Source organism: Phaenicophaeus curvirostris, chromosome 8, assembly GCF_032191515.1.
Source record: "Phaenicophaeus curvirostris isolate KB17595 chromosome 8, BPBGC_Pcur_1.0, whole genome shotgun sequence".
NCBI lineage: Eukaryota > Metazoa > Chordata > Aves > Cuculiformes > Cuculidae > Phaenicophaeus > Phaenicophaeus curvirostris.
The window spans coordinates 10,529,732-10,544,095 of NC_091399.1; the positions used below are offsets into that span (position 1 = coordinate 10,529,732).

The following is a 14,364-nucleotide window of genomic DNA, read 5'->3' on the forward strand; positions in this document are numbered from 1 at the left end:
AAGCCACAGCCAGGAGCTTAAATCCTTTAATCCCCAGATGTCCGGATGATGTCTCCACCCATTGATTACCTCCTTTCACAGCAAAGGATCCTGTTCCCTTTACAGTTAATGTCCAATGCTGGATTGGGCTGTTGTCTCTCGTGCACTTGGTAATGAATGTAGAATAAATTTCAGCCTGAACATCTTCTGGGCTAATCGTCATACTTGGAGTCTATCATCATGATTTGAATTCCTGGGCAACTCACCACTATTTGAGACTTCCTAAGATCTACTGAGCTCTTTCTATGCTAAAATAGTGCCAAATATTATGCTAGTATTGTCTCATATCTGAGGTTTTTTTCCTAATGTGTTCCTATAGGGCACTTCATGTGTTGTTATGACAAGGAAATTCTTTGACTGAAAACTTTTCAAATTCCAAAGTAGTATTTGTTTTATAAACAAAGGTGCTGTTTCCCTTATGCCAGCCTTTTCTGCTTTTGCTTGTCCAGCAGTCTGTTCTGAAAGGCATGGAGCAGCTGTTGGCCCCGAGTCAAAACTTGCAGCACAGGGAAGGTTATGTAAAAGTCCTTTGTGTTAGAGATGTGCATGGCAGCAAATGGTGAAACTGGAGTATGGATCCTTTGAGGAGAGATGGTTATTCACAGCAATGTTTTATTTCTTACTGATTTTTTGCATAGAACAATGGAAAAAGTAGAATATATTGTAATTTATTTTGGTTTGTATTTTCAGAAACACACTTTCTTGTGGCAGTACTGTTGGCTCATAATTTCATTCTGCTTTGCACCCAGTATAACTCACTGGATGGAAGGACGGCAGGAGGGTTGTATACTCCTTTCCTCTGCCTCAAGGCAATGTCTCTGTACCTGGGCCAGTTCTGAGGGATGGTGGTCTTGTTTCTGGTGGAGACTCTTCAACTCCACTAGTCCATCTACTTTGGTGCTTTGCTGTTCTTACCGTATAACACTTCCCAAATATTTGTTGACACCCTTTCCTTTCCTTTCCACAAAGAGCTCATTTCTCCTTTTCCACAAGTGATTTGTTTCGAATTTATCAGTCCCAACTGGTCTTAACTTTTCCTTGCAGGAAAAGTTTTCCTTGTTACAGAGCCCTGAACGTCATCTTCAGTGATTTCCTCTAAGTGCTTTCAAAATGCATCACAAATTTCTGTTAACGTGATAATGAGAATTGGGTGCACAATTCTTGTACTGATTTCATAACAACAAGACATTGTTGAATAATACTCTGTTTATATTGCACTGTACACCCAGCTCCTTGTCTGCTGAACTACTCCTTAAGTGGTTGTTCTCATGCTGTATGTTTATGATTGATTTATTCCTGCCCAAGTCAAGTATTTCTATTTATAATTAATTTCATCTAGTTTTTTCAACTGTTTCTCCAGGTCATTGTAAATTCTGGTCCTGTCATCTAACATATTCACATCCATTTTCAGCGTCTTCTCATGTGTAGATGTAACAAGCACAGGCTATGATCCACCATCTTCAGCATCAAGGCATTAATTACCACATTAAAAATTACAGCCCACATGGAAGTCCCCTTGATAGAGTTTTCCATCTTGAACAGTGACCCAGAGACAGCTTTTTTGTGGAAATGAGCATTCGGGCTGTAAGCACAAGGAGAACACGCTTCCATTAATGAAAATATCACTTGAGATTATGTCAAAAAGCTTGACTCAAGTCTGAAATATGTGAATGCCTTACCCATGAGATCTGAATCCTTGCTCTAAAAGGAGATTGGGTTGATTTGGCACAATTAGTTGTCAACCTGGTACGAACTAGAAGACAAAAGTAACTCCAAAGGTGTCTGAGTTCTGGTAACTCATTGTTCCTTTCTGTCTCATGGTTCCAAATCAGTTTCTTGATTGAAGAAGGTGGGGAGAGAGACTAACACAGATTTTGAATCTTTGGGATGGTTCAAGCTCTGTAAATATCTGGGGAGCAGTATGTGGGCTCAGCAGAAGGTTTTAGCTAATGGTCTGTGCTATACAATGTCTGTAACCACTAAGAAGATCCTAAGCAGACAATTGTTTAAGCTAACCCAGAGAGTTAAATACTTTTGAATCAAATTGAGGTAAGCTAGGTCTTTTTTCTGCATGCGTATGAAGGGAGGGAGATGGTGCATGCAAGGGAATGAGGATCATAACCTCTGCTTAGGATAGTTTGAGGCTGCTGATTAAAGCATAGTAGCTGAGAGGGGCTGCTTGTGGGTGGCTCAGTAAAGGCAACAGCACTACAAAGTCAGGAGATGTTGAAAGCATGGAAGCGAGTGGCAAAGTCACCCTCTGTGAGGGAAAAGGACAGCTTCCAAGCTACTCGGGAAATGTTCTTTTTCTGCTTTGTTGTAAATACACAAAGTAATGTATTGTCATTTACTTGTGGTTCCTTCCAGTAAGAAAACCTCACTGTGTGAAGCCATCATGTGGTTTCAGCAGTCCTCTGGCAAAAGGCACACTATGTACAGCTGAGAGTATATTAGCTAAATTATACAGACATACCAAACTGCAATGAAGACAGAATATCGAGAATCATTTGCAAAGATTTAGGAAAAGGTGGGGGGCTTTAGGACAACTGCAGTGTGCTGAGTGTTGGTGCATTAAAAACAGTTTTGGACAGGAATGGATAAAAAAAGGATTACATATTCAGCAGCTGTGAATTAAAGTATAAATACAGTCTGGGGGAATAATTCATTTTCAGGTGGTGGTTGTTATGAACTTGCAGCTGTAAATGAAAGATGGGAATGCAGCTTTTAAATGACTGGTTTCTCACTGCAGCCACGGACTTGTTTCTTAGCGTATAGAGCATTGCTATGCTGCTGTTTTCACTTTTACCCCTTCGTCCATCACCTTCCAGTCTACTTCTTCTGTCATTTCTAATAGAATGCCTTTTTGATTACAGAAAATTGGTTGATACTCTGCTTTAATGAAAACACTAGACAAATGCTTCTTCTTGGAACTGACATCAGGAATGTTATACAAGACATTCTTAAATATGCTGGCAGCTGCCCTGAATGTCATGAAATGATGGAAATTAGAAGTATTGCACTCCCTGTGTGGCCAGCTCAGGACTGTTTGTAGTATGTTACCAGTATTGCTGTGAATTTTCCTGAATTTTTCTTGGGACATTCTTCAACATGCTTTTTATTCTAACAATCGGGAAAATTGTCCTGATATTCTGAGGTACTTCTTCTTTATTTTTTTTTGATTGCACATAATTCCTTGTGCCTACTTCTCTTTGTACCACACTAAATCATTTCTCTTGCAGCAGAGAGCTGGCAGTCTTCAGAAAATCATTAACTTCTCTGGTAGAAGTGCATGTGAAGGGTGAAACCCTATTCCCCCTGAAGCCATCAGTAAAATTCCCACAAACTTTACTGGTTTGGATTTCACATGCAGTTTTTAGTCTTCTTTGGTGTGACACTTTAGTTAATCCTTAATACATTCTCAGTACAGAAGGCACCTAAATGCAGGCAGAAGAGCAGCAGTGTTGCATGTTTTGTGTCCAAAGACGAAAAAGCAGCTTGTGAAGGACAGGTGAGACCTGCTGTGGAGCACAAGGATGGATTTTATTTTTGTTCTCCCACAGTGCAGAGAAAGCAGAAGGGAAGGACCATGAATTTATATAAATGAAAGGACTTCTAAGTTACCTTATTCTCATCCGTGTTTTTATTCACTTATTGCTTCTTTGTAGTTTTGGTATATTTTCATCAGATATTCTGAATTTTAGTTTTCCAAGATGAGTCTAATTGGCTTTATCTCGCATTTAGCACTAGATTCTTCCACAGTTTCTTTGTTGGAGGATTACAAACGTTCCTAAAGTAATTGCAGTTATGTTCATTTGAAGTAATAATATTCCATTCCTGACAGCAGTTAATGGCAGCACTAGGCAAGAGTCAACTGAATGAAAACTTAGGCCAGATTCATAGGCTGCCCCTTGGCACTTGCTATTTGAACTAGCACATCTGGGCTGTAGTTTGAGCAGCACTGAAAGGGGATGGTGGCTGCCTTGGCTCCGTGTAAAGTAGGGACAGAGCCAGTTACCAGCTTCTTCACTCTCCACTTCTGTACAGAATGGATGTTCTGTTCAAGAGCGGTCAGAGAGGCGTATTCTAGTTCGGGTTTGTTCATTACAATAGACATGCAAAAGTCTTTTTAGAATGCAGAGTGGTGGAGACTTGAGTGGCTTGTGCTGAAGCAAGAGTCACTGTGATGCTCAGCAAGAAAACCAGCTGTTTTGAATGATATGGAGATAGGATAGTGCACCTACATCACTTCTCTCTTGCTGTGATGCCCAGCTTTACCTGGCAACGTCACTGTCAGAGATGCTGCTGTTGGAACCATGAAGAGATGGCCTACAAAAAAGAGCATGATAACTCTTATAGGTGTACTATAGAGCATAGAAATCTGTCAGAAGCAGATTTTCATGTGTGTGATTCGATGCAAACAAGATGGTTTCTGGCATGAAAAGCCTTCTGTTGAGACATCAAATCACTAGGAATGCTATGGCCAGAAGCTTCCGTAATAAATTACGGTGAAGTCATGAAAGACTGATCTTTTTTCATTTCAGAGAAAATAAATCAACAGTATGAAGTCAGCTCTATTACGGTTTCAAACAAGAGACAGACTCCTGAAGCATTATGCGCTTTCTGTAAATATCACCTATGAGCCTGTATATAAAAGGTTAAATGTTTGCAGACTATTACCCTGTTCCTTGAAGATCAGAGACAAATTACTGTTGTTACTTTACATTCTCTTGATGAGGATAATGATAAACATCTGTCACTTTGCTGCTTCACCAGCTAAGAATCTTATTGCAATCTGTAGTTTAAATAGTGAAGAAGAAAAAAAAAGAAGGCAAAGAAATACATGGAAGAATTGTGTTTTCTATAGGTAGTGAAGAAGTAAAGAGAAGGAATAGAAAATAAAGGCAGGGGAACTGGGAAAGGGGGATTTTGGTCTGCAATTACTTGGCTAAAATATTTGGGTATACAATAGATATATGATTTTCCATTTATTTGGTATTTCACAGGGAAAATTAGAACTCATTTCTTTTCAAGCATGGAGGCTGAGGAAAATAATCTGCTCACTGTGACTTTTTGGCATATGCAATTTATTAACAAAATGATTAAAGTTTATAGGGTAGTGTGCCTACTTGTGTTACAAAACTGAAAACACGATTTTCATCAAGAACTCTTTCAGTGTCCTCCACAGTCCCAAGATTTTTAGGAAGCACTGCTAATTATTTTTGAAGTCCATAGATTAGCTGGGTTGACAGTAATTCATCTGTAATTAAAAACAATCTGAACTTTCGAAACTTCTTCTACAAACATTTATTTTTGTTCCTAAGTGGTACATTGGATCTTATTTCTTAACCAAACTAACTTAACAAGTCACAACCTTCACCGTTTCATTTGGACTGGACCAATCAAGCCGTATTTTACAAGCGGTAAACATGAAGTGGTCTGTCTGATAATGCTTCACAAGGAGAAGCCGCCCCTGCTTTAAGAGATGAAACTGGGCATCTCTTTGTGGCTCAGCGAGAATGGATTTCATGCAAGGAGAAGCCTCTTTGGTGACATGTTTGCATATCTAGCTGTAATAGTCTTTCACTAATGAGTTAGCTACCTATTTCAACTGCTTGGGCAATCTGTAAAGCACCAGCGGTGTGCAAATTTCAGCCAATTGCTGTATTTTGCATTGAGTTGTGATGAAGGTCTGGCTGTTCTTGTTATTGGGTTATTCTTGTTGTGCAGGGAAGTTCTGTTTCTTCGTGTTATGCCTACAGGTACCAATAGAACAGGTTTAGATTTTGCAGTTCGTACTAATAAGGCTCTGGTGGTCATTTTCTGGGTATATTATATGTCTGAGTTTGGGGAAAGGACATTGTTCTTTGTACTTTCTAGGCTGAAATTCTATTCTTCTGGCATGTTTGAGCCTCAGAAAGCCGTGTGATTTTTGCCAAAAGGTTACTCTTTTTTTAGATTTTCATCTATTTATACAGGCCAGACTGAAGCAAAGTAGTTACCTTTCAGCTTCCGGTGTAAGTCCCTGGTATTTTCTTTAATTACATCAGCTGTTTACGTACAAAGAATTTTTTTCTGTCCAATGAAAAGGAGTCCTCCAATATATAACCCAGCCTATGTTGTGCTGGGCCTTGAGCACTGGAACCAATGATGCTTTAGCTGTTATCCTTCATAAATCCTTTGTTTATATAGGTGCTGTTCACATCCAACAGATTTGAAGCTGAGCTGCAGAATTTGTCACAACGGAGTCGGTATTAAATAACAAGGATGCGTTTTACCCATAGCAGGGTAAAATTTAAAATCCAGACTTACAGAGCTGCTTTATTGCATGGATCAAGGCAGGGGGAATCTGGTGAAAGATTTCATAACAAGTATTGCAGGAAGTGATCTGAGATAATTTCTTGGGGTTTCATTTACCACCACGTACCTTTGTCTGAAAACTTTCTTTAAGACAAATTACAAATTTTTATGGAAATATATCATATACTTTGTGAAAAAGGTCTTGCATCTCATATTGCATTAACCTCTAAAAGCCCAGATTTCATGATAATAAATGCTATATTGTTAAACAGGCAGGTACTTCATATTTAAGCTCCTGACATTTTGTATGAGTCGCTTTGCTGTATTACCATAGCGTAAGTCCAGAGGGTTTCCCCAATGTATCTCCAGCTTATTGCAGTCTGAAATACTTGACTTTTCTTGTTTTTCTACTGTGTAGACTGAAAATGATGAGAATGGACAAGCAGACAATTTTTCAATGGACCCTCAGCTGGAGAGACAGGTGGAGACAATTCGAAATCTTGTGGACTCCTACATGTCTATTATAAACAAATGCATCCGTGATTTGATACCAAAAACAATCATGCATCTTATGATCAACAATGTAAGTAACAGCCAAAGTTCTAAATTATTTTAATATCTGTCAAATCTCTCATGATCATGCAAACACATCTCCTATGCAGCAGCACCAACAGCACAAAGCTAAAAAGAATATGCTTTCATAAATGTGACACTTACAGACGAAGTATTCCGATTTTCTGGGTTTGTAGGGAGTACTGCAGCCTTCTAAAGGCTGGTACACTGCCTTGAGTGATCACTCCAAAATGCTAAAGATTTAATTAATTTACATCTTAATCAGAATATAAGTTATTATTTTTTCTGCTTTGTTTTTGCTATCACAGGAAAAGGTCTGGGAGCTCCATCTGGGCAGTCTGTGCAAGCAGCAGAGCAGAGTTGTTCTTCCTTGATATTCAGTCTGTGGCCCCTTGTCATGGTTTCTTAAAACAGTTCTTATTTTATTTGGATTTCTTTATATTTTCAGGTTACCATTTTCAAGGAGTAAATCTCGAAGCCTTAGACACTGTTGTTTAGATAAGCAGATGTGATGGCTTGATTTATTGTGTGTGTCTTTCTTAGATCTGAAGATTATTTGGTTAAAGAAACAGCTTTCAGATATCATTGCTTTTCCACTGTGCTAGTACCTCAGCCTCTGCGTCTCGGCAGAGTTTGAAATGGACTTTCATGAAAACTAAGCTTAGTTTTAGTGCCACTGCTGCCATATAAATTAAAAATTGAGAGCACAGCTCCTGTTAGCTGCTGGCAGCACCTTTTCTGTGAGGTCATCACACCAATCAGTTTGTAAAATACAATATACTGTAAGGCAAATCTGTTTAGAAAGCAGCATTTAGTTTTAACTTAGAGCCATCTCTAGGCTTAGCCTGATGGATTTCATTAGTCCTGTGGAATTTGTGTTGCACTTGAGAGCTAGGTGGTTGGACAGGAAATTTTAGTGGGATTTCCTGGTACATATAATCCAAGCAGAGTTTTTGCATGAGTTGAGAGATATTCCATTAACTTCTTTAGGTTTAGGGCAGTCAGGCCATTGTAGTCATGGATGAGTTTTTACAAAAGAGCATGGGAACAATGGTACTGCCCCTTTTTTCCCTAAAATCAGCCATGCTCTTGAATTTGTAGGGTTAGCATATTCCCTCTGCTCTTTCCAGGTCACAGCAAGCAACTTGCTTCTTCAGCTTAGCACAAGTTCAGTGCCTTTGGAAATGGCTGTTGTCTAACTCTCATTCCTTAAACTGCAGAGTTTGGTGAGCAGTTCCTTTTGAAAGTTTACATTAAATTTTCTGCCACTCACCTCCTCATATGGAATAGTTTAAGGGACTCTGAAGTGTGTCCTTTACTCAAAAGTAGAATACTTTAACTTTTGTACTTTTAATATCATCAGCTGTGGCACTGGTGAAGTCTGCCTCACTGGCTGACGTGGCACACAGAAACAATGTGCTTACAACATCATCTGCCTTTCAGTTGACCTCACAGTCCATAGCTGTCTTTGGGCTTGCTAGTAAGCTATGACCCACACCTCCGAGAATTTAAATTTGTGGCAAAGAATCAAAACAAAGACTTCACTGTGAAGAGTAAGACTAGAAACATTAATGCACTTGTTTCTGGGCAGCATAGGCGGTAAAATACCATATTAAAACCGATAGCTAAAATATCAATTTTTTAAAATCAGCTCTTTTACAAAGAGAAAGAAATGCTTGAATTAAGACTTCTGAGCCACACCAAAAAGTTGTGCAAAGACCTGGAAAGCAGTGAAGCTGTGATAGAAGGTGGGTGCTGTTCAGTAGTGTGTGTGTGTGTGTTCCTTGGGGTCTTCAGAAGTCCAGCCAATCCACCGGGAATTAAGTGAAAACACCCTCCCTCCCCCTTAATGAGCATGTTTGGTACTTTCTGCTACCCCATCGTGTTGCCTCCAAAACTCTGGAAACAATTTGATCCAAGGAGTTTGTTTCCATGACAATTGTAACCTCCCAAGTCCTGTAACCTCCCAGGCCCACTTTGTGGGCCTGAAAATGAGCACTTACAATTCAAGGGAAGTATCAGGTTCAAACTCAGTGTACAGAAAATAATTGGATGCTGTCCCTGAGCATATTTTGAGGCCTAAGCCTAGATTGTTGTATTCCAAATGCATCTTTTATTCTTCCCTTAGGGTGGATGTTGATTACCATAACAGAAAATGCATTTACCACACAGAACTGCATTGAGTTACCATTAGCAATTCAAACATGCACAAGCAAAACATACATTTCAGAATTTGCATTTCATGGTGCCTAGGTATCACAGATTATCCAAGAGGGATGGTCTTAGGGCAGACAGCGGACCCTCTGTAAGCAGTGCTGATATTAATCTCAGCTGAGTAGGCAAGCTCCAAAGTACTTGTTACTACCAAATGTAAGGTTAAGGAATGGATTGTGTTTGTATCTAAGGCAGTGATGTAAGTTGTAGTCTGCCCACTGATGAATGAAGTTGCAATCTCTTTTACCCAACTTTGGAGTTACAGGGCAGGCTTTGTGGCACTAGTGTTTTGGATGCTTGCTATGGTTCAGATTTGACTGCGGTCCTGTTGTCTGTGAAGGAAAATGTTTTAAACTGCTCTGAGTCTGGTTTCTAGAAAGGAGCAGAGGCATGAGTAAGTGTGACTTTCCCTTCCTTTTCCAAGCTGGAGAAAGTGTCTATTGTGGAAGGTCTTCCTCTGTCCAGTACAGTCCATCTGTTTGCAGACAGAAGGAGGCTGATCCAAGAACCATCCTTAGCACAGCAGTGTTCGCCTTCCAGAAGGGTTCAAGGAGTTACTTTGGTCTCCTACTAGTGGCAGACAGGGATCTGTCATGATAATTGTCACAGGCTGATTTTTTTCAAACAGATATTTGTGGTTTAACAATGCTTTTACAATCAGTTCTGGCCTTAATCTAATTTTAGGACTTTTTTTTTTTTTGAAGTGATGCCATTAAAGTGCTCATTTCATCAAGTTGAATGTGATGCTGTTTAACTATGATATCTGTTTTTAATGTGGAGTTTCTGGTGATTATGAGGAAAGTAGTGTACTCTGGCTCTTGATCAGTACCATCTACTGGAAAACAGCATGAGACTCATGGAAATTTTTTGCAGGCTTTGCTAAGAATTTGTGCATCTCTTGTCATACGTGAATGGGAAATGACAGTCAAGCCCAAGCAATATGGTTTTGTTTCCCTGTAAGGTCTGTTCTGGCTGCCTGCTCCTTGCTAGTGACTGCAGAGGGTCCTGTGCCCATGTAGCTCAACTGCTCTCTTTGACCTCATCTTAACGCAAACTTTGCCTTAGTCTGGCTGTCAGGATTTAAATCAAAGTTGCTGAACTAGCACAAACTGACATGCAAACAGAGCTCAGGTTTATGTAATCAGAATCTTGGGAATGTATTATCATTAATATCTCCAGCTCAAAAAAGCTTTATAAAGCAGAAAGACAGATGAGTAATAGATCAGAACAGCAACACAAGTCTCAAGTGCAAGGATTTAGAAGGTCAGCAGTTGGTCTGTTTACCACAGTCTTATTTAATCAGAGTACCTCTAGCTTTTTATCTCTCCTAATGTGGCCCAGGTTTCCATAACCAGGGCAGGCGTAGCAGGAAATCAGTATGGTAAATTAGATTACTCAGGGACTTCTCCCTTCAATTTGAATGTGTGTGGATGGGGTATTTGGAATCTGACAAAGTTGTTGGAGATGAAAGACACTCTGTTCAGTAGGGTAAATTGTTGCTAAGAAAATAATTGACAGAGATGCTATAAAGCCTGAAAAATCCCATTCCCAGGGAAATTTAGTGTTTGATGCTATTGCTCATAGCTACCATTTCCCTCTCAGCTCTTTAGAATTGGAACACAATGCCAGCTGATTCCTGGGAGCGGTTGGGAAGCATGTTGGAAATAAACTTAAACATAGGTGTCACTTAGAGACACAGACCACTGTTCACTCCAGACATGTCCAGTCTGTCAAAGATAGGCAGCAAAAAAAGGCTGCAGTGCACTGTGGAGCGACTGCACAAAACCATCTGTCTTCACGTGGGAATTGTTTTCTCGGAACAGGGCTCTGTAATTGCATTGAGCCCATCTGCATGCAGGTAGCTGCTGAAAGGTCCAGTCCATCCTTTTCCAGCTGCTCTGCCCAGCTCCTGTTCCAGCCTTTGACCTAACAAAAACTGCATGCCCAGTAGAACTGGTGTTAGGTAGTTGGAGATCCAGATTAAATTTAGATATGTCCTCTGGTTCTGTGGATCTCACATCATATTTGTTCAGTATTGTGTTTTTAATAGATTTGGGGATTTTGCTTATCCGTTTGGTGGGGGTTTTTTTGTATGATGAAATAGGTAAAAGAATTTATCAACGCAGAGCTCCTGGCTCACTTGTATTCTTCTGAGGACCAAAACACTCTAATGGAGGAGTCAGCTGAACAGGCACAGAGGCGCGATGAAACGCTCCGCATGTACCAAGCGCTAAAGGAAGCCCTAGCAATCATTGGTGATATTAGCACTAGCACTGTCTCAACCCCCGCACCCCCTCCTGTCGATGACTCTTGGCTTCAGCAGGCCCGCAGGTAAGGATCCTCAAATCTGTCCTGCAATTAGATTTAGGACAGGCAGACATTGTCCCTCCCTCCCCGTCTTCTCAGGCAGATACTCCTCCAGGTCTTCAATGACTTTTGCGAGGGAAATCAGAACATTTTCCCACATATGCACTTTCTATGGGTATGTACGTGAACAGCAGGTGGGATGTTTGCCTTGTAGAAGACCATCCAGTGGATTTATAGCTTGTCTGATGCTTCAGATAGCAGCCACTTCTGTCATCCTGATTGTGTATCCACATAGTCTCTTCTTGCAAACTGTTAGAGGACTTCAGCATGTTAGGCTCCATGTCCTAGAAAACCTGCTTATCAGAACATCATTAGAACTCTTAATATTAAAATCTACTAAATTTACCTCTTTGACTGTGTTTTTATTTCTGACTATTGTAAGGCCTTCTGTCTGTGGGAAAGGTAAGTGTGAGACTTACATATATATGATGCTCTGACACTGACAACAAAGGAAAATGCCAAGAAAAAAAGGGATTTAATTTCTGTTTAGAATTTAAAAGATGAAAAATAAAATTTAACCCCCCCCAAAACAAAACCCCAAAACCCAAACCTCACCTTACTGAACTCTTTAAATCTCTGATATTTCCCTAGATCACCTCCTCCAAGTCCCTCAACTCCAAGGAGACCTACATTAAACAATCCTCCAACGAGACCTTTATCTGGCCGAGGACCCGCTCCTGCAATCCCATCTCCAGGTCCTCAGTTGGGGGCTCCCCCAGTCCCATTCCGCCCAGGACCACTGCCTCCATTTCCGAGTGGCAGTGAAGCCCTTGGAGGACCTCCCCAGGTTCCTTCTCGGCCATCCCGGGCTCCTCCCAGCATCCCAAGGTAAGATGTCTAATATTCCTCGTGGTGGGCATGGTTCTCTCCCTCTAGCATAACAGACAGATTCTGCACTGTGTCCAAAAGTCGAACACCATTGTTGAGTAAGTCTTGCAACAAAACAAAATTGGGCATTCCTTGCAGAGTCCAACGCATTTTGAGGAACAAATTTTTTGCACAAATTCAGCTTTTTGAAGAGACAGGAAGCTTCTTCATGGAGGAAAAAAAAATAAAATCCATCAATCAGTTTGAAGGCACTAGATTTTTCTACATTAAGAACCTTTGTTCTGTTCATGTTGCACCCATGCAGAGATTACAGAGATGGAGGTTATCTACCCCTCCAGAGAGGGGCACAGGTACGACTGGGAGAGAACAAGAACAAACCTTGTAGTGGAACAAACTGATAGGACCCTGAGTTTTATTCCACAAGGCAAGTAATTTACAGCCAGTTGAAAATGGTCCATAGTTGTCTCAACAGTGCAGGTCATACAGCACAAAAGGATTCATTAAGGAACCACATTTTCATGAACACATTGTTTCTTTTCCTTCCTCGGGCTTTGCATTTATCAGTATTTTTTAAAGTAGCTTTGCATATTTTATAATTTTGTGTGGTATTCAATGCTTTTTTAATATACATTATATGAACAAATGTCCTTAGTATTTATTTTCACAATGACATAATACACATAATCACTCATATATATATGTATATGAAAGCTTCTGATTCCAAAGGTTTCAGTAACTTCCTGAATTACAAGAGGCATGGGCAGATTATGCAAGCTTGGAACAAAGAGGTCTCTTCAGTTCTAATAAATTAACTGTTACATTAAAATTAGTCAGTGTTTGGGGAAAAAAAAGCCAGTTAAATAGAAACAAAAAGAAAATGTGCACTTTTTGAATTTGGAAATGGTAAATGAGAAGAGAACCTTTAGAGAAAAACTTTCTTTTAAATAGGTGAGACCTGTTGTGGTTGTCAGTAACCTAAATTGGAGGCTCAGTGTTTCTTACATAACTGTCTTCTATAATATGAAGAATAAATAAATTAAGTCTATCAAGAGAATGAAGTATTTTTATATATTTGTTGTGGAAAGGGTGTTGTTGCATCAGTGCCCAACCATGGAATGGACTCTTTTGTCTTAGAGGATACCCCATAGATTTCAGTGGGACTAGTGGGGAGAAACCTGGAATGGCCTTTCTGGGTACTAATCTTCACACTGATAAGGAAGAAGTCCGAGCAGGGTCTTCTCACTGGGAGAGCCTGGGACTGAGCCAAAGGGCACTGGCATCCCTGTGCTATCAGAGGCTTAATCACATGCTAGATGCAGAAATGAGGTCCAGTGTTTTGTCAGTTGTACTACTGGAGAGAGAACCATAGCTCCCTGAACCATAGCCTTGCCCTGCAAGTGAGCACGTCTCCTTGGTCCTGCCTGACTGTTTTTTTGCATGTGCATTGCTTTCCTGAAGTGGCTTGCCAAGAGCATGTCTGATAAGCGACTTTTTGATGCTGGAGCAATAGGTGGGATGGAGAGCAGAAAGGACACAAAAGGCACTTGGGTAAGCAGGCTCAGTTCGTGACTGCCCCTGGTGGCATGCAAAGCAGTGGCTGCTGAAGGAGGTCAGTGTTTTTAAAACGCTGTAGCTGGATATAGAATTGAATGTACAACTCCCTGACATTTTTGTGGAAAAACTGTCTGCCATACACATCTTCTGGCCTGGATCGTACATGGCTTTTTTAGAGCTATGAAAGCCTCAGGCATAAAAAAAAAATCTCAGATGGTTAAGAGTGAAGGAAGGGTTTGCTGTTCTGCTGAAACTTCAGGTTTCTCCTGCTGACTAAAGTCCAAGAGAGGAAATCCCAGGGAAGGGGCTGTAGAGATAATCACCTAAGGGGGGACAGCGTGGCTGGGTCCTGTGCCTATTAGACTTTTCTTCTGAGCCCTGGAATTTCTGCTACGCTCGGTCTGGTTTTAATAACAGCCTTTGCAGGATCACAGGAAATTGACTCGGAAAATGAGTCTGAGATATTAAAAGGGAAAAAAAGGAATAGTTTTG

The 14,364-nt window shown here is 40.4% G+C and overlaps 1 protein-coding gene across 10 annotated transcripts in view; it reads left to right on the forward strand.

The window, feature by feature from the left end:
• The window catches only part of DNM3 (dynamin 3), a 194,127-nt gene that overhangs the window by 162,418 nt on the left and 17,345 nt on the right, over positions 1-14,364 (forward strand). For all 10 annotated transcript variants that reach the window (XR_011337866.1, XM_069862400.1, XM_069862394.1 and 7 more), the window contains 3 exons: positions 6,755-6,919; positions 11,228-11,454; positions 12,082-12,318. Coding sequence is in view for 9 of the 10 variants with exons in the window: in XM_069862400.1 (XP_069718501.1) it covers positions 6,755-6,919; positions 11,228-11,454; positions 12,082-12,318 (629 nt within the window). In the remaining variant the exon portion in view is untranslated. The remainder of the gene's footprint in view (positions 1-6,754; positions 6,920-11,227; positions 11,455-12,081; positions 12,319-14,364) is intronic.